This window comes from Archocentrus centrarchus, chromosome 5 (genome assembly GCF_007364275.1).
Source record: "Archocentrus centrarchus isolate MPI-CPG fArcCen1 chromosome 5, fArcCen1, whole genome shotgun sequence".
In the NCBI taxonomy this organism is placed as follows: Eukaryota; Metazoa; Chordata; class Actinopteri; order Cichliformes; family Cichlidae; genus Archocentrus; species Archocentrus centrarchus.
This window is the reverse complement of record NC_044350.1, coordinates 29,329,013-29,350,431: the sequence shown is the minus strand read 5'-3', so window position 1 is coordinate 29,350,431 and position 21,419 is coordinate 29,329,013. Positions and strand designations below refer to the sequence as shown.

The following is a 21,419-nucleotide window of genomic DNA, read 5'->3' as shown; positions in this document are numbered from 1 at the left end:
TCTTTTCCTCAATTTGCTCCCCATTTCTTCCATTTCTGCCAACTCTTTATAAAAGGTGTAAATCCCACCTGACTTCAGCTCATAGATGAAGGACAGCTAGTGGGTGCCTTGGCAGCTCTGGAAACCTGATCTTCGAATTCTTAGATGATCTATTCTGACACAAGGAAGGACAGGATTTGCTCTGTGTTCAAGGATGTGGAATTGTGCGATAACACAGTATGTGTGTCCATGTGTGTCTAATGCCATTGCTGCAACTGTGCTATGGGGATGAAACTTTTTAGAAGGAATGACACCTTATCACAGGGCTCAGAGACTGCTGAAAGAAGCTGCCTCAATAGGCCCAGATAGACTACACACCTCACCATCAATAAATGCACACAGACAAAGTTCCAGAATATGGAAAAACAGAAAGGCACCTGTGCGCATCTGAAGGAAGCTGCTCTGAGCTTTAAGGGCCTTTCCCTCTGGATGAGGATTTGACTTTATCTTTTAATTACACATCTCATAGGAAGCACAAGATGCAGAATGAATAGGAATGAGAGAACGGTGAAGGGATGGTCCATTTTATGTGACCAGAGGTTGCCCCTCAAACATTCAAAAAAAAAATAAAAAAAAATCCTCTCCCATTTCACAGCAGCCTGGATTTGCAGTAAGAAAGAATGAGCTTAAAGAGAACGGGGAGATTATCATGTTATTGCCATAATCATTGTGCAATGTGAGAGAAATCCTCCATTGCAATCCTTTCATGACACAAATACACTGCGACCGTCTGACTTTACAAGACCTCTGAATGCAGGGCAACTGCTTATGCTTTATTGTAGTGTGAAATGCTAAAAATCTTAAATACTTGGCCATTCAGATGTTCCCCAAGCTGAAATATCCCTTGTGTAAACTCCTTACTGGAAAGAACATGAACGTGCTTGTCTACTTGCAGTAAAATATCCTTCGCAACTGACATGTTTACTTCCTCGAGGCGCTGTCACACAAGCATTTGTAAAAACAGTTCCTTAGCTCTAAAAGTTAAATTTTAAGTTTTGGATGTCTGTGATGAGGCAGAGCTTGCTGGCTGTGTATGTGAGAGGAGAGAGAGAAAGAGAGGGTAGGAAGAGTCTGATTTATCCCATGAATAAAGCATGAGTTGTAAGTAAGGACACAAGTGGGTTCTCCTGATTTGTGAATAACTTCCCGACTCTAAAAATGGGATCATCCGATGTGCAGTCAAATGCACAATGTACAAAAATAAAAAGTTGTCTAATACAGTAAAAACACAATAACACGTTTATTAAATGTTGCTGTTATGAGCTGGTCCATTTCATGCACACGCAACACATGCACGACACTCACAGCCACATGCTAACGTTGTGTTAGCACAGAAGCTCATCACTTTGACACAAGAAACAAAGTTTGCCAGAGTAAACAGCAGGGGACCACCAAAAAAATGTTCGCCACAACAAGCTAATCAGACACATAAGGGTGAACCTGGACGTTTTAAAGAAGCTAACAAAGGAAACGTGGATAAAGATGGAGTTATACAGAGTTCAGAGCCAGACACAAGCCAACAGCCTCGGTATGAGCAGCGAAAAGACCAAAACAGTTATGAGGAAAATGACAGTAGAAATCGCCTAAGTTGGATTCAAACGGACCATGGAATTTTACCTGACGTGTAGAAAAAATCCATCTTGTGTGTAAGTCGGATAAAATCCGATTCTTCAAAATTCTTCAAAATATCAGCCAGTTTGGGGTCTAATATTGAATTTTGCGGCAATGGCTTTCTGCTTCATGCCTGGATTTGCTTCCGCAAATTTTATAATCTCATATTTTTGCTCGTAAGTATCTTACGCTTGACTCCTGTGCTTGCTATGAATGTCTCCGGTGAAATGAACTGATTCGCCCAGTGCAGCCAACCCAGACATCACGTGACTATAGATACCCAAGCGATTTCCAGGCGTTCTTAGTGTGTAAAGTTGTGCACGAACAAGCCGATACATGGAGTTTGCGTAGATTGTAGATATTGGAAGTGGGCCTGGCAGTAGCCGAGGAGAGCTTTAACGCTAAACTCATGCGACTTACGTGGTCACATTTAATTGTACATGCATTACAATGGGACCAGATTTTCAGAAAAATCCGACTTCTATGATCCAATTTAGGTGATAATTTTATTGGAATTAACGTTAGGAAAAATCGGGACCTGCAGAGGCTATCCAACTAGAGCAAAAATGCGATTTGTGCATCTTTGACTTTTACTGTATGTAGATTAATTAAAAGAGAAAAGGGTGGCTGTGCTGTTATCTGGTGAAGTTACAAACATACTGAAAATGATGTATGTAACTGACATTTTTTGTTATATAAATCTGTTGCACCCGCTCTTGTTTGGTAGCTAAAGTATGTCAGGTACAGGTGAGCAACTCTTTCATTTAAATATCTGTATCACTTTCTAATAGCAGGGTACTTTATTTTCAGTTTTTTAGGGGTGAGAATATCCACTACCTTATTGCAGTTTGGCTAAAATTATGAAGTGGAATAATTCATTTTACTATGAAAATAAAATTTTACATGGAAGAAAAGATTTTTGCTTGTATATGCTGTCAATTATAGTTCTTAGAAAAAAAAAACTGCAATCGGGAAATGTCGGTAATGTGTATTGACAGTTGTTATTTTGTTAGAATGTAAATGATATCTTTCTAAGTGATTGGCTAAATTTTATTTGATACATTTTATTTTCTAATGAGAGTAAGATTATCCTCAGCTCACTGAATACACATAAAATAAGACCTCTAATTCACTCTTTTGCTGAGATGCTTTGAATACTTTGCAACTGAAAAGAAAAAACCTGTACCTGCCTATCACACGTGTCACTTACTGCTGGCTATTTCAGGTTCTAAAGCTCCTGGCAAAAGTAAAATTTATTTTAATCCCTGCTGACAAAAAAAATGTTACATCCTCGTCCTTATTTCTACAATACTTCTATTTATATTTAAATTTAAGGTCTGCAAACCTCATACCGCATTACCCTTAGTAACTGTGAACTGTGAATAGTGGCGTTTATCTCAAGAGCTGCAAATATTGCTGCTAGTCTGACTGTCACTTCCAACAAGTCTTTAATCGTGTTTCACTGATCAATACATTTTGTCCCGCTCGTCACATTTCACTAAGGCAGGCTATAAGTCATAATGACTGTGAATAGCAAGCTTACACTCACTCTATTATGGAGAGCTGGCAGTGTGAATCATACACCCCGACTAAATGCATGCAGCTGAAGACACGCACACAGAAAGGTTTCTCATATTCTTAACGCCACGATGATGCCTACCATCATAGGTTCCACTTTCTAGCAGAAGGCCACTCTCCTCCAGGATCCTGAAGTCTCCAACACTGATGAAGTTGTAGTCCACGCCCGGCACCTCCCCCTCTCGAGGAAGCCGCGTTGTGCCTGGAAAAAAAAAAAGAAAGAAAGAAAAGAAAAACACATAAACATACAAGTCTAGACAAGTGTAGATGACACAGTAGTGTAGAAAATGCTTCAGTTGAGACAGAAACTGAGACTGAGATATTTTCTCAGCTAACAGGTTCTGAAACAACTCCTACTCCCCATTCTTGATTTTAAAGACACAGCAGATGCAGTTTTTTTTATTTTGTGTGTTTTTTGTTGTCAGCGCATTTTTGATAAGAGTAGATATTGCCTCTTGGAATGAAAATCCAAAGAGACCTTGGTACCATCTTGTGAAAGATGGATAATTGATGAAAGCCTGTAGAGCACTGAGGGCGTAATTCATTTAATCCTCCGTGAGTAACTGCAGCCTCTGCTAACAAGTTCTTATTGGAAGCTTCTTTGCACATATACTGGCTACAGCTGAAACGCAAAAATCAGTAGAGCAAATTAGAGATGTGAATTATGATGGAAGCAATGGGATTTGTAGCCCCCCCGGTGTGGGTTAAGTTCACTCAGTGCCACAGAGGGCAACATGAACGCAAATGACACAAGGCAATTCCAAGTGCAGATTTTGCCCCTGTGGTGAAGCCACAGTCTATTTCAGTACTGATGGGATTTTTTTTTCTTCTTCCAGGATGATTATCTGCAAGGCACAAATGGACACCAAATGATTACATTAGCATGGGGATTATGTCAACCTTATTCCATGAATAAATAAGTGGGAATGTGTCATAAGTGCACTCAAGGCTAATTAGGTGGTGTGTCACCAAACTTGTAAACTCAATAGAAATAACCACAAGAGTTGTAGGTATGACAGCAGTAATTGATAGCATGGGAGGCGGAACAAAGCAAACACACGTGTATCACTCATCAATACTGCATTTCATGGAAATGAATGTCAGTCATGCTTCTGGAGCAAACACTTCCTTGTTAATCCTTTCTAGGGTCACAGGAAGGGCAGAGGGGTGAGGGTGAGAGGGAGATGAGAAAACAACTCGACAGATTACCAGTCTGTAGGAGGCTCACATAAACAGTCATTTATATTCAGAAAATCATTCAATCTGAAATTTTAAATAAACCCAATTTCAATGTAAGAGGAAACCAAAGCAAATCAAGTAGCCCCGCAGCACCACAGGGAGACAGCAGAAACGGAGACAATCCAGCTACTACACCAAAAAGTGGAGTTTAATAACTGAATATGCTCTAACACAGCCAAGCAACGCCACTTCTAGGTACCTGAATTCAACAGCAACACAATATCAGTGAAAAACAACATAAGCCTTATGAATTAAATATACCCTGAGGGCATTGTTGGTCTGTTTAGTAAAATATACATGTGTTACATTCAAATAAACTGCATTTACACATTCTAATACAACTACAGTGGGAACTCACTGAAATATGCTGCTGCATCTCCTAAGTATTTTTGTTGGACACTTGTAGAGTCGTGCCAATTAGCAGTGAAAAGGGTCTGCAGATTGTGGTGGCCCAGTAGCCTATTAAGTAACTTTATGTTGCCATTTCCTTTTGTTTTTCCACTCATATTTTCTCCCTAATTGGACTGTGACAGCTTCACTGCACAGTGCAGGAGTAAAATCACAGTTTGTGGAGGAAAAAAAAAAAAAAGAAAGAAAAGGAAACAGAAGCTTGCTTCTGCAGCCTGCCTTGATGCCACAGTTTGTGTTACCAAAAGCAGTTGACACTGCATTGTGTGTGCGAATGCCAACCTCTGTTGCTTCTCATTACCAACTTGTCTGCCTGCGGCGCTGGCTTTGGTCCCTCAAAAATGTCCCCTGTAGCCCAATTACTTGAGCCACAGTTATGTACCTGCCAAGAATCTCCCTAAGCCATCATCCTGGATGTCACACCAAAATATACCATAACCCTTCTGTTGTGAATCAGTCGCGGCAATATAATGAGGGCTCCATCAGCTTTGAGGGTATACAGATGAATGAAAGGAGCAAATCCTTCAGAACAGAACTTTGCAGAACTTGTCATATTTTCCTTTTCAACATGGGAATTGACACTCTCTCGAGAAAAAAGGGCTGGAGGCTGCTATTTCAAGAAATAAAAATAGTATGACAAAAAAAGAAGGTGAAGTGGATACACTGCAGTTACTTGCCCAGCAAAGCAGAGGTGTACCAAGTTAAACACAGCAGGAATGCATCTGGATCATGACTTAAAACAGACGGGAGAATCTAGCCTGCACATTCAAAGTCGGGCTGTGTCGAGTGAAATCTTCTCAGGCGCTGGAACTTCATTGGCATTCAAGAGCAAGCATTAAAAGATTCAGGACACGTGTCTTCTGGTTTAATTAAAGGCAGCAATTGTATAACTGTGATCTGACAAAATCACCAGACACATAAATAAAAGGCAACAGGGGTGCTGTGATCTCTGCAGCCCAACTGATACTAGTGTTTTGGTGCTTATATCTGTCATGGCATCCTTTAGGTTTTACTCAACTGTTCTCCCTGTGCCTTGTGTCCATGGCCTTATTTTCGCTGTTCCTTGTCTTGTTTTAAATTACTTCCTGTTTTATTTTAAAGTTACTTGACCTGTGCGTCTCTACTGTTTCTACTCCTTTGCTTTCCTTTCCTGTTGCCTGCCCTGCCCTTTTTAATTTCACTGTGTTTGATTGTGTTCACCAGTGTCCACTCAGCCTTGTGTGTGTGTGTGTGTGTAGTTTTGTCTCTTCGTCTGTAAGTTTGTCTGTTTACCTTCTGTTTGACCTCCTTGCACTCCCATGTTTCTCATGCTTTCCTGGATTCTGGACTCATTAAAGCTTGCCTTTTGTTAGATGTATTTATTAATTTACAAGCATTTTTTTTCCTTTAATTTTGTAACTTGAGGTCTAGAAAACACTTCAACACCATCTGCTACATGGTGCTGAGTGTGTGATAAACAATGGAAAGGGAGCTGCTTATCTGGACAAACTACTATGCGAGTATGCCACTTTGAAATCACACTAAGTGTTTCTTACTGCATGTTCTGTTGTAGTTTGATATATCATATCGATCTGGCTGTATATTTAAATGATCACTCATAGAAAGGTTTGAAGCAACAGAATGCCTTTCTCCCCCCGGCACAGCCAATGGATAACAAATCTCTGAGAGAGTAAATGCGGAGGAGCAGTGCTCTTGGTACGGAGAGCAAGACCTTGTGCTTTCGGCACAGCAGTGGTTTATGCTTCTACAAAAAGTTCCTAGATTTGCAGCTACGTGCCTTTTTGAAAAAAAAAAAAAAAAAAAAAACGCTCAGTATTGCGACAAAGTCACTTCAGGTGAAGTGAACTCAAGAGTGACGATCCCTACTTTGAGTGAGAAACAATTCAGGTGCCCAAGCTGAGATGGTATGCATTTACACTTAAACTGAAAACCAAATATTCTGCTCCAAAGGGAACAACTTTGCCTATTTGCACCTCTAAAATTCAGTAATGAACATATCAAACAGTAGGCTGTTTGTCGAGTCTGTGCAACAGCTTTTATGTTTAAAATTGCTGGTTGACTGCCAACCTCACAATGACGACAAGTCACACACACAAACTCCCATTATAATACAAAGCCAACTTCAATTTATTGGTGTTGTTGGGCAGATTTGTCCTTGGTACAGAACCTACTTCCCATCACTATGATGGACAAGCTGCTGGCTGCAGCGTTGCATTTAACATTCAGAATGGTGTCATCCCTCTCATTAAACTCTTATTAGAAAGTGAATGACCATTTCCTAAAATGTCAAACTATTCTTTCGATTTTATGGCCATGTCTAGTGGTTTAAGTGCTGTGAGTCTGTCTATCCTGGCTAGAAAAAAAAAGCCTGTCACCTTAGTCTTCCAAGGTCTAACTGCCGAGACCTTTTTTTTTTTTTTTTTTGAACCGTCTGGACTGGAGGTTGTCACAATGGGAACTTCAGAGGTAGTCAGTCAGAAGTGGCAGGCCATAAATTTAACATGTTGAGTTCGTGCATAGTTTTATGATGGTACTTCAAAAAAGGGAGGCTTAGAGCTTTGATGTTGAAATTGAAAGAAAGAGAGAGCAGGGGAAGCAAAGGGGATCATCACAAATCCAAACTCTTTTGGTACTTCTGCAGAATATTCCCTTTTGAGAAAAGATCCTGTGGCAAACTCTGTCACATAGCCAACTGCTACCCTATATCACCATGTAAAAGTAAATACATAGCAGCTTCTTTATCTACCTTCTACCATTACTGATTTAGCCTAAAATGTAAAATTCAGCTAATGAGGAGAACGGGGAGCCGGGGAACAGGGAATGTGCTGTTACCACATTTAGCATGCAGGAAGTAGGGTCACAAGGCTCTTCTCATTTCTCTAATTTGTGGCTCCTTGTCTTCTCTGTCCTCCATCCTTCTGCTTGTGACCTGGAAATCAATCTCAGTATGCCATGTTGAAGAATGTCTCAATTCCTTAAATGCATTTGGAGAACAGAGGAGAGAGGCTTGCCAGAGGAGATGTAATTGAGGATAGACCAGCGTATCCTTTGCTGAAGTGTTTTTACCTCCAGTGCATAAAAGAGGTATGACTCACAGGTGGAATATACAAACCACAGTGAGAGCGGGACTGTTTAAAAAACTCATCCTTTTTATTTGTTATTTTTTTCAGTTATTTAAGATAAGCTTTCTGTCCTTCACCGTTTGTGACAAAAACAAAAAGATATGTTATGTACAATTTAATTAACTGATCTCACTTTTAAAATTAGGCTATGGTGATTATGTCTCATTTTGTTAAATGCCTCAACTCCTCTCTCCTGTTATCCCTTCCTTGCCTCCTCCACTTGCATCTCTGGTGGGAGAGACTAAGACGGAAGGAGGGGAAGCAAGGAAGATGTGCAATCTGGGAAATGAGAAAGGAGGGACAGTCCAGCAGCATTTGTACATGACATGTTGATCCATCCCTGCATGTCTGTGCATGTACCTGCACTAGTGCAGTGTGTGTGTGTGTGTGTGTGTGTGTATGTGACAGTGTTTGTGTGGCATAAAGCTCCTTCTGCCCATCTCTGATCTTGGTGGGGAGTCGAGGGACTGCTTGTGACCCTGAGCACTCTTAGAAAAATCCTCCTCTTTTTGTTCTTTTCAGAGCACTTGAGAGCCTCCTCCAGCGTTTTCGTAACAGTCCAAATGAGATGGAGCCCATCCCAAGACCCTGTCAAGGAGGCTCAGGGATTTACCACACACAAACAGCAAAGACCATGCGCTCGTGTTCTCTCTGCTCCTCCTTTTCCTCCATTACAGACCCCTCTTTTTGCCTGTCCTTTTCTCTCTATCTCTTAAAACTGAACAATTTTGTTTTGTGTTTCATAACTGGCCTAAAAGTAATGCTTGCATTATGGCCTCAAAAAGCTGGAGCTCAGCAGAAGTGACCTTATGGTGTTAGTCAGATGCACAAATAGAATGGTGCAGATCAGCTGCAGTTGTGTGCGCATACAGCAGTGTGGTGGTAGTTAACTAAAGTGGACCATTGGCATGGTGACACAAACCAACCGCTAATCCTCCTGCTGTCAGCACGATTGTCACACACGGCTCTCAGATGTGCTTGTTTATCATCAGCTCGTCATGCTCAACACATTCAGAGAATTGTTATGTGTCCTCATTTGTAATTATATGGCATACTGTTACTTATAGCATGGTTGTAGAAGTATTGATTGCACATAATTAGAATACAACTTTTCATATTTCTGGGCCAAAAATACGACCAGCTGAATCCAAGAGTAAGAGGATGAAAGTGCAAGAGCAAAAGAACTGCAAAATGCAGCAGGGGAGCAGAAGATAGAGTACTGGGGGCTGAAAAAAACAAACAGAAAAGCAGACATTCACACTGCTCAACAAGCAGCTTGTCTTGTGGTTGCAGTGCACTATTGTCTGCTATGGTTGATGCCAGTGTGGTCACTGTATTTACAGCGAGTAAATATTGAATTGTGCTCTCACATATGGAGGATAATATGTGCTATTGCATACTATTCAGGAACAGGTAAAATATTTTCACGCATCTGATACTGCAGTGCAAATACTTTAGGTAGTATAACACATATCTCACAGCATTTCAACATTTTAAACTGCCAAATATTGCAGATTTTCATCAGATTTGATCATTTTCTCTGTTTTAGATCATTACTAGTGGTTAAAATAAAGATGAATCTGCTTTTATGCATTCAAATCGTAATGTAAATAAAGCTGAAAGGAGAAAAGCAAGTAAAAAAAATGGTAGGTGAGAGTAATTGAAACAGAAAAAGAGCGAAAGTGAAACAGAGAGGGTGAAGGATGGGCGACTGAGTGAGCGAGTGAATGATGGAGGTGCCGTCACTGTGCAAGTCCTGGTCTCTTGCTCATTAAGACAGTAATTCAAGCAGGGGATTAGAGAGTCAGACTCATGCACCAAGCCCACTGGCTGCTGATGATGAATGGTGGTCAAAGCCCATAATATCTCACCGACCACCACCACAGTACATGAAAATATACGTCGTCGTGTGTGAAGAGGTAGTTAATACTGGGGTGTGTGGATAGGTGACAGAAAAGAGTGCAAGCAGGGTGTGTGTGTGTGTGTGTGTGTGTGTGTGTGAAGGAAAAAAGCAGGTGAGAATGACAAGTAGCAATACTAGAGAAGAAATCACTGGAATGAGTTTTGTAACGCTCTATAATCAACCTCTGTCTATTGACTGTAACTGACTCAAGATCCTCCCAGCCGAAGGCAGGTTTTGGGAAGAAAAATTCAATAATTCAAGTTGAACTCAACTTCCCAGGAAGCAACAAAGTTCACAAAATGACTGATGGATGTAAAAAAAAAAAAAAAAAAAGAAAGAAAAACAAAAGAAATGAAATGAGAAGTAAGATATGCATTAAAGGTAAACAGCTTACTCTGAAAATTTTCACACTTGTACTGCATGACCCCCTCTGAATAAGGCAGAGCAACTTCCGGCCCTGAGGGGCAAGAGTGCTGAGACGCTGCTTGTTTGTGACAGTGCTGTGCCTAAGAGTCTGTCATCGCCTCAGGAGCAGTCGCTCTGCATGTGACTAAAACCTTGACTACCCCCAATTATGACATTCTCTGAGCAGAGTCAGTGTTCAGCATGACGTGGTAAATATTTAGGCCAATATATATCTGTGCGAACATTACGTCACAATTACAATTAGATACTGTGTCAAAGTCCCGTCTCCTGTTTATGCAGTTTCACTTCGGTACATCATCTCGTACTTTGAAATCATGTGCAGCATCTCGTTAAGCATCACGTAACATCACTGTATCACTCTTTGTATAATAAACATAATACAAATAACCATTTCTTTCTAAAATGGAAATTCAGGTTTTAAATTATGGTAGCAATGCAGACATATACAGTATAAATAAATAAAAAAACATTTTAAGAAAATAAATGAAACTGTATTTCTAATTTTAGAGGCGTTCCCATCATTGTGGCAAACAGCCTGCATTTATGCATCCCACACAACCCTTAATCAGGATATTAATTTGCACCTTTGCTGCGCTAACAGCCTCGTCTCTAATTTTGGTAATTTCCATGCTTTCATTTAATGAAAACGATGAACATTCAAGCTTATAAAACCTTTTGAATTATCTAAAAAAGGTTAGAAAATGCAGGGGCGTCAGGCTGAAAATGTGTTTTTCTTTTCCTTAGCTCCTGGAAAGTGACATTTTACCAATGAAAGCTTTCTGTCTGCATGGTAAAAGCAAATTTTACCCAACCATCCGATCCAAATACTGCCGACATTATTAAACATTTCCACAGTTTGGAATTATATGGGTTTGATGTTTTTGTAATATTAATATTAATACTAATATTTATTTGCAACACCAAATACTAATATTGGTTAAAAATTCAATTTTCCACTAAGTAAAAATTGTTATTATGCAAAAATACAAATAGCTGGCGCTCACTGCAGCGGTTCATAGCAGACTACAGTACCAGCCTTTTTATTTGCCACTCCATTCCTGATTACAGCAAAGAATAATAGCTGGTGACGGCCCCGCTGAGCAGAATGTCAGCAGAGGAAAAGCAGCGCAGGGGAGGGAAAAAAGCAGGGATATTTATGGAAAGAATATGACTTTGATCACTGTGATGATATGGCACAGAAGTAAATAAAGTTACACGGGGGTTACAGAGATGTCCTTGGCCGGGTTGCTATGGTGACACTGAAGTGTGTGTTTTGTAGTGTGTGTGTGTGACAGCGAGCTGAGAGTGACTGACAATGCAGGAGCAGAGAAAGAACATATGTGTTCGAGAGTGGTGTGTGTGTGTGTGTGTATTCAGGCTTGCGTAATAAACACAGAACACATGCTCGCTGCTTTCTGTGCGGTGGATTTCAAGCTGTCTTATGCATACAGAGCCTCATCATTATTCCCATAGGGTGCTTCAGATAAAAGTGCACATGCACTAAAAGTGGGGTATACTGTAGATTCAAACAATGCACTGGTCTGCTCTGTGCTTGCCAGTGGTTTTGAGTGCCGTGAATGGTGTACTTACAGGGGATGGTGCGTAGGTAGAGGTTGTCCCGTATGATCTGTTGGAGCTTGTGGTCCAGCGAGCCCTTCTGAAACTGCAGACTGAGGTAGTAGCGCAGGTCCGTGTTCAATACTTTTCCTGCATCAACAGAGGCAGAGGTAGGGAGGGTCAATAAAAACATGGTGGTACTCTCTCAGAAGAGCTTGTGCCTAAAAGGAAATCTATCCAAGTGGCATGTATCCTACACAAAGTGATCAATACAACAAAATGAGATTAAACCATTTTTCCTGGCAAAACTTTTGTGGCTCAGCACAATATTCAAGATTCCTTTCTCAGGGATTCAACAGTGTTCTAGATAATTATCTGATACACGCTGCTGGGCTGACAAAGAGCAACAAAACATGGGTCATATTTAAATTACATCACAAGTTCAAATCAAGGCAGACGTATAAGAAAAACACTGTCAGGACAGCATGAAGCACTAAAGAGTCAACATGTTTTGACCAATCTACCTCCGAGATGATTTTGTCGATAACTGAGCAATTAAGGAAATGCACCTCCCCAAAGACAGTGATACTGTAAAGCCTGCACGATGGCCAGCTGCAACATGCCAGTTGCAGAAGGGCACTATAAGCATATTAATTTAAATTCAGTTTAACATAATTTAAATGCTTAGTGGTTAGCACTGTGGTCTCACAGCTAGAGGGTCTGGGTTTGAATCCACCTTAGCCCGGGCCTTTCTGTGTAGTTTGCATGTCTCCCCGTGTTTGTGTGGGTTTTCTCCGGGTACTCTGGTTTCCTCCCACAGTCCAAAGACATGCAGGTACTGGGGTTAGGTTTATTGGTGATTCCAAATTGACCATGGGTGTGAATGCATGAATGGTTTTATGTCTCTCTGTGTTAGCCCTGCAACAGGTTGGCGACCTGTACAGGGTGAACCCTGCCTCTTGCTCTATAACAGCTGGGATAGACCCTGAACAGGATAAGCGGAAGAGAATGAATGGATGGATGGATGGATGGATAAGGCAATGTACAGACAATCTTAAAGACACATTGATAAATGAACGGTTGGTCATATTATTCAATGAATAAAGAGGTTAGCAGGCATATTTAGTATGCCACAGTTACCCAGTGTTAAAAACATCATCATTTTCCTACAAACATGTTTTCCTTAGGGCACTAGTGTACTTCTTCAGATTGTGTGGCAATAGGTTACATGTAACCTTGATTAAAGGAGGTTAAATTAATGATACAAAATTCAGAGTTCTTTGGATAAACTCAAAATTCACACGGGATAAGGGGAAAACATTGCAGCCATTTTTAAAGATCAGAAACAGACAGAATATATTTTTATGTGGAGAGCATGTAAGACCACCTGTTCGTTCTTGCCGAGAGCGTAAATCCTTGTTGATTTACCTTCTAAGTCCAGCTCGATTACAGAACTGAAAATGTAACTGAGGGGGCGAACAAAGGCTAAACTGATTATTAAACTTTGATCTCTTTTGTGAAATTCACTATAATCATTAAGGATGATTGGGGATTTGGAGTACACAAGAGGTTATAGAGGGATTTTGAAAAAAAAAAAAAAAACGTACTGTGGAAAATGAGGGCAAAGCTGTGTTACATTTCTGACTGTTTTGCATTCTGAGTAATCGGAACAAACTGGACTGAGCTGAATCCATTCATCCGAGGCAACAAATCTGAAATCCAAACTGCTAAGCGACAGATGATAACAACCATGTTCATTGCTCGACGGTCTTTACAGTTTCAATAACCTCACACAAGCCTCAAACTTTTCACCAAAGATGTGCAATGCCACAGCCTCAAAAAAAAAAGTAAGGCACCAGAGATTTTCATAGGAAAATCTGAAAAGATTTCGCCTTTGCTCTCAACTCCCAGAAGCCTTTGTAAAAACAAAGAAAGTTCACGCAAAGTTTGAGGCAGAGGAAGACTTCTGAGTCGTCATACACAAGCAGGGGGAAAAAAAAGTTTTTCTTTGAAAGAACATGATGAGGAGTTTGGAAAACAGGAAGAGATCTTCGTTGCCTGCAAGCCCTCATCCTCCTCATCTCTTGACAGAAAAGAGAGAGTAGGCTTTGAAACAGCGTGACTACGGAGAAGTAATCATTTTCCCCCCATTTCTCTCCTATTTTCTCTCCGTGTCTTTCCCCTCTTTGTGGCGCACGCAGCCCAAACTCTGCTCAGCATGAGACTGCTCTGCATTGCTATGAATACCAATCAGAAGGACTAAAGATGAGATCTTGCTACTGTAGATGTAGTCTATGTACTAATAGAGAGGGGAGATGCACTAGACTAAGGGGTGATAGAATAATGATGAGATTTGGGAATATTTCCATAAGCTTACTCAACCCTCAAATCCTCTTTTCCTCATCAGCTCGTGACAGAAACCAACACAGGCCTCTATTGTGACAGCACAGCTTTCCTATTACATTGTGTTCTAAACTTACTCTCGTTCCGAGTTTTGGAGGCCACTGACTCACATCAAAATGCCCCTCGTGTCCACAGGCCTTGCCGCCATCTGATGCAGTTTTAGGAGCCGTCATCCCGCCGGGCTTGGCTTTTCAGAATAAAGGTTGCATGTTCTCCGTCTGCCTCTCCAAAGAGGGCTGCATTACAGCTGGTCTAGCAGACAGACAGATTGTAACTGGTGAACCAAGGCCCAATCTGGAAACTTCATCTCAAAACTGTCCCAGAATATCCTTTTCAGTTTGCACAAGGGAATTAATAGGGAAGCGAGGCTTTTTCAGCAAACTACATGTGCTCCATATGCTATCTGACAGCTCATAACTTCGTATCCAAATAAAAAAAGCAAAATTAAATTCAAATCACTAAAATGATCTCTTTTTAAAATCTTAGCATGGCCACTTTTTTGGCAGTTAAACCTGCAGTGTATCAGCTGGACTATTTTTTGATGTGTCAGCTGGCTTTTCAGCAAAGTTCAGAATTCACTGTGGTAAAAGCTTTCAAATGCATGAATGAAATATGCTTTTTTTTGCCTTCGTTGTTGGCTAAAGGTGCACCATTCAGACAATACGTAATCATGAGAAAGGTTTAAGAAACTATCGCCTTTAATATTTGATTGTGATTATTTCTTTTAAGTAAATCCTTTGAATGTCTCTGTTAGGATACTGTAACGCTCCTTTTTCTTTGAATTTCCTCCCTGATGTTTCATCCTTCTTAATTTTCTTCCTGGAGTATTAAGACTTTTTATTTTTATCTGTTTTCTTTGTGTTCAAGATTCACTGAAGTTATGGGAATGTGTCCAAGTCCATTCAGACTCTGCGTGTAACGCCGGACTTCAAAAAATCAACTTGACTATTTTTGTCACCTTTCCTTATTCTCAAAACCTCCCTGTGCACAAGGCATTCACATCAAATATTACTCGGCACACTGAACCCTCAATTGTAGGCTAACTATGCATTTGGGATGGTGAAACTCATTATTTGATGATGACAAAAGTCTTCTTGCAACAGTTAACTTCTCTCTGTAATGCATCATCGTGCTCCAGCAATTAAAAGAAAACAATCCTCAGTGGTACACATTTATAGCTGTACAGTGAAGGCACTAAGTGTGTATGTGCCTGACTGTAAGACAGTAGCCATGCTGGATAAATAAAACACATACCTCTGATCTGTTTATTTCAGTACAAGTACAGCGCTACAGTGCAGTCTTTGTGGCTTCCTGGGTCCTGTCAGAGACTGTTAGTGAGGCTGTCACATCAGAGAAGTTCCTCATTCCACCTCCCCATAGATAACATTGCTATTGTAGCAGGACTCATTTTTTTGTGACAGGAGTTCAATGGGCTTTATTGTACCCCATCAGCCATCCACTCAGTCGGAGGTTATTTCTCTACAGTGAGCCAAGAAGATGAGCAAACTGTACAGTAGTTGTCTACAAAAGAAAATCATAAGGGGAAAATTTGATCTAATTTTTGCCAAATTTCTTTTATATGAAATGATTGTTTTCTCAATTTTGACAGTTTTTCCCCCCCCTCCTTTGTTCACTGTGCTGCACTCAAACAGATGGCAGGAAATGGGACCTAATTTATTTCCTGTCAGTTATATTATTTACATGTATTCTCAGGCTTCCGCCCATTTTTAGATGAGAGTAGTCTAATCAAATGGACATATCCCTTAAATATTAAGCTGTTGCTTTACACCCCCACTCTTCCCACGAATCTTTTCATCTGCTACCTTGTCATTTTTTCATGAAGTAACGGCAGCAGGGGACGTGCCAGAAAAGAGCAAGGTCACCCACGGGAATCCTTCAGCTCCGTGTTGCATCAGCAGTACCGTTCCTCTCAAAAACTCACAGAAAATATCTGCACTCGCTCTGCGGAGACAGAAGCGGTGCCTGGCACCCCTAGTGAAGCGACAGACTGTTAACATCCTCACATAGACCAACACCTCACTCAGAAGCCACAGAATTAGATTAACACTCGAAGCTCAAGACACAACTCTTTCTCACACACAAGCACATGTCATGCATCTGTTTGAAGAGATTTGTTCAGTGAATTGCAAATTCCAGTCTGCATATTATACAAAAATGCAGACTGTGAAAATGATTATGTAAGCCTGACAAAACTTCGTGTCACTTTTAAGCTGAAGTACTGAGACGAGCAATTATAAAGAGAATCATTAGTTACATTAGTGATATTCATTTCATTCCGGTGTGATATCATTTGATGGCGCTCCAGTTCTCTAATTATGGCTCATCTACTTCTAAATCAGGTAATCATTTGCTACATTTTATTCAAAATGGTAACATACATTACATATTATAGGTCCAAATCAAATTAATTTTTACTTTATTTATAAAATCTGCGCATTTTTACCAATGATTTGATTATGATGCAATCACTGAATTGCAAGTTTGAGGTTTTCTGATGAAACAAGACAGAATAACCACAGCGTGTGTCCTACTTCGGCATCCACACAAGTCTCAAAGGAATAATGCTGGGAAATACACTTTTTTGCTTTCCTTAGGGGATAAATGAGAAGATGGATGGCTCTATCTGTAAGATTAAGATGATGCTACCACTAGCATACAGTTAGCTTAGCTTGCACAAAGACTGCTGCCCTGGATTTATCCAATAGTTACATCATCACCCTCATTAAAACCTGATATCTTTTTCACTTAATCACAAAGTGAAGAAGTTGCTTTTACAGTGTGTGTGTGTGTGTGTCAGACTACTTCTTGGCCCCCACAGCAATGGACCTCTCCCCAGCAGAGAGGCATGATAGGTTAGCAATCATCTCATTAAAATGAATAAGCATATCCCCAAAAATCTCAAGCCATTCTTTTTAAAGTGCATTTGAGTAAATGCCTGGAGTCTATTGCAACATTTCATTCTGAGGCTTTCTCCCCTAAGGAGAAGTCCACTGGGAGGTTATTATCTCTGTTGTCTGTCACTTAATCAAGTGTCATCTGAATAAGGAATACTGTATACATAAGGTCTTGAGCTGTTCACTGACGCCTTTGCGTTGGTTCATCTCATAGAAACATAAGGTCTGACTTCTTTTGCCCTAAGACGAATGTATGCTGAAATGTATGTGAAAGCAAAGCACTGCAATCACTGTTTCTCCCCCATAACACATGTAATAGACTGGAATTTGTTTGTTCAATTTGATGAACTATTTAGAGGTGAAACATGTGACTATACTTTATGAAACTTGATAAATACATCAATCTTGTCGCATTCCCTTTAAAGTTACAGTCCACTACTTTGGGAAACATGCTTACTTGCATGACAAGGGTGTACATTATCTCAATTCAAGAACTGAGACACAAGTTAATTAAAAGAATGGATAACCTGCAGGAAGCAGCGGCAAAAATGATTGTATAAATGATTAAAATAGATGAGCAGTGGGCAGAAGTGAATAAATGGTTGAATAAGCTAAAACTATTGAAATATTAAGGAAGCATAATGGATTAACATTAGAAATACAGTAGCATTGAAAATTATGAATGAAAAGTAAATTATTTTGACAAAAGTATGTCTATCAGTTACACGTTTAGCTAACAGCAGGTCTATTGTTTAGGTTTAGGTAACTGTTACCTATAAAGACAAGACCGCATTGTTAGCTCATCATAACAGATGGGTTAACCAGTCATTAAGTATACGGAAATGTAGTAAGCTGGGTAAGCTGAAAGTAGTCAAGATCCAGTTTTAAATGAATACATTTTAATATGAAGGTGTTTTGAGTGTTTGAGTGTTTTCTGGATATTTTTTTTGGGCAGTCAGGTTGGGAACACATGCTATAGATTCATCATCCTGTTAGCTTAGCACCAAAATTGGAGACAGTGGGAAAACAGCTTGACTTGGTTAACAGATTTTATCTCGACTGTGACCAGTTACTGCATCAGGCAACCAGGAGAGACTCCAGGTAGCACTGATCCCGGCCAAGAAATAGTTTAACAAGTAACCCCTGGTATGAGACAGGTTTACAGGGTTAATCAACATCTAAAACATTAATTGGTGTCATGGTCCGTGGGACCCTGTGTGTTTTTGGTTTGGTTTTTATTTGTCTGTTCTGGGGTTTTTCTTTTGTTGTGGGGTTTTGTTATGTTTGATTTTCTAGCTCTTGTTCCTTCAGTGTCAGGTCTGCGTCTCTGTTCCCTTAAGTCACTTCCTGTTTTATTTTGACAGTCTCGTGTTCCCTGTGCTTTGTGTTTAGTTTTGCTCCCCTTTTGCCATTAGGTTCATTTGGTTCACCTGTCGTCCCCTATTGTTTTCACTTGCCCTAATCCCCTTGTGTGTATTTAAGCCCTTAGTTTTCCTCTGTTCTTGGTTGCGTCGTCGTCATTGTTTCCCCAGTGTTTTCCCTTCTTGCTGTGTGTTTTTCTAGTTTGGAGATTTGGTTTTTCACTTTTCTCCCAGGCTTCCAGTTTGTTTTTGCCTTGGTTGAGATTTCGGGGGGGGGTTGTGTTTTGTATTATTCGAGTACCTGAAAATAAAGTAGTTTTAGTTAAGTCTGCGTTGCGTCCTGCATTTGGGTCCACCTCTCCCAGCACACAGCCCCCCTCCGTGACAGTTGGTCGCTTACCCACCAGTGGATGGTGCCAGCTGCCACTCTACTCCACCCACTTCCACTTCACCTGCTGCTTTTTTTTTTTTTTTTTTTGCCACAGTCTGTTTAAAATCTCTGCTTGTAATCCATCCCCTAGTTTTGTTATCTAAGTACCTAATTTAATGTTATAAAGAGGAGGAATCTAGAGCTACAAAGATATTGTTCAATGTTGTGTGTCTCCCACTGTAGCAATTTTAAGTACTGTATGTAAGAGAAGGGCGACAGAAAAAAATACTGAGTCATGTGGATCTATTATTCTGTGTGGGGCATTTTACTGACATGCAATGAGCCCCCTGTCCCCTAAAGGTCACTGAAAATCAATACAAAGTTTTTCTGAGTGGACTACCTTTATTCTTTGAAACATTTCAATCCTAATGATATTGAGATTTTGACTCATGTGCAGTGCTCTCCACTATCATCAAAGCACCAAAGAGGGAAGATCAGTGGCCAAAATCAATTAAACTGAATGGGAAAAAAAACTGCTACTGCATGGGTCCTTCCTATAATTTGTCACCAGTCTTATGTGTTTGTCTTGCACCAGTTAAAATAAAATTAATACTAGGGAGAAACAGTATGAAGGTTTGAGAACATTAAATGTATGTGCTTTACTAACTGCACAAATTCAATATTAAAACACATGCACACAGAGCCTAAAAACCCATGCATTATGTCAATATTCTACACATAAAACATGATCTAAGACCTCTATTGCCCCAAACCACAGCACAGATACACTTTGTGCCATTTGCCCTCTTCTATCTCTCTGTATGTTTCTTGTTTCCTGCATTCCCTACATTCTCAGACTTAACCCGAGGTGTTTCTTACACTCCGTGCTTTTAAATCACTCTCTCTAATGCTCTCCTGCACCCATAGTTCAGGGAAGGCAGATCATTCTAGTCCCTCAACCTTTCCCTCCCCATTCATCATGTGATGTATGACAAGTCACTAACATCCTCTAAAATCAAGCTCTCCTCTTCCCCCTGTGGCACTCGGTCAAAGAGAGTTTGCTACAACACCAACACCTGCAAGACCTCTGCTTCAGCTCCTCTCATCACTCTCCTGGACTGACAGAGCCCCACCCCCTTCCTCTAACCTTGCAGCTTTCTGTGGCCATTTTACGGGACAAAATTGCCTCAGGGAACTTCTGAGGGGCAAGTTTTGTGGCAGGGCCTTGCCTCAGTTTTTCAGACAGTTGTCTGTCCGTGAGACTAGGATCTCGCTGACTCCGCTGAGAGAAGCAGTGTGCCATAAACCCAGCTTATGATCTCACACCTCACACAAAACCGTCAGATGAATTATCTTCACTTATATAACTGGCATGTGGAGTGTTACTACGGCTGGAGGATTCTGTAATAGAGGGACATGATGGGCCACTCTGTAGCCATGTTTTTCGGTCTGTCTGCTTGGCTGGATGGCTACAGAGCTATGCAAAGTTAAACAGGCAGTGGTCTCACATGCCCAAACCACTCTCCGCACACTTCATTTCACCTCATTTTCGCAGTGTGCCCACACCGGGACAGAGGTCTGACATAAGCAGCTTAAAGGGATGAACTAAAAGGGGAGTGGAGAGCAGGCATGGGGAGACAACAAGAAGAAAAATAAAAATTTAGCAAGGTGATTAGATTTGAGTATTTGGAGTTGGCATGACTTCATCAAAAGAAACTATTCAAAGGCAATGTTCAATTATTTCAGGCTTTATTTTTGTGACAGACACAAACATCCATACAAAGGCGGCGTGTAGACGGCGTGTGCACTTTTAATTAGACTGCAAATACAACCCACACAGCTGAAATATTAGATCATATAATGTGAATATTTTGGAATGCAAATACATGATTTATTATATGAGGTAATGAGCAATTAACCACCCTTCATATCAAAAAGGCAAAAGTTAAAAGAGAAGCTCACATCCCCTTTCCATCATAAGCCACATGTGACATAAATCCGGGCCGCAGCCCCTTGACAATAAAGACTACAAATATTCCCTCGTATGATCATAGTATGACACATTTCCAACCCACTAATCTTCCAACTACACAGAGAGACATCTGCCTCCGCATTAAAGCTAACTAACCATATGCTTTCCTCTCCACTGCCCTCCAGCCCCTCCTCTCTGTCCATCACCACACTGGAGACGGAGGAATGACCTTCCTACTGTAAAGTAAAGGCAAGATCAGACCAACTCAGCAGAAGTGGAGTGGTGGGAGTGAGGCGGGGTGTACGAATTAACAGCTACATCAACAGCAGCAGCAGCGCTGTGATAATGTGAGGGAAGAGATGTCCTGGTCCCAGAGAGACAGGGCGGAGAGAGAGTGAAGAGAATGAAAGGTGGAAGAAAGAACAAGACGAAGCGGTGAGAGGAAGGAAGAATTTTGGCCTCCAGGTTCTGAGTCACGTTGTTGCTCTATTTGCGATGTTTCTGCATGCCTTTTT

At 40.6% G+C, this 21,419-nt stretch overlaps 1 protein-coding gene across 1 annotated transcript in view; it reads right to left on the bottom strand.

Moving 5' to 3' along the window:
- magi3b (membrane associated guanylate kinase, WW and PDZ domain containing 3b) overlaps positions 1-21,419 on the bottom strand; it is a 130,002-nt gene that overhangs the window by 28,353 nt on the left and 80,230 nt on the right. The window contains 2 exon segments of the mRNA XM_030729017.1: positions 3,311-3,430; positions 11,917-12,033. Of these exon segments, the coding sequence (XP_030584877.1) occupies positions 3,311-3,430; positions 11,917-12,033 (237 nt within the window).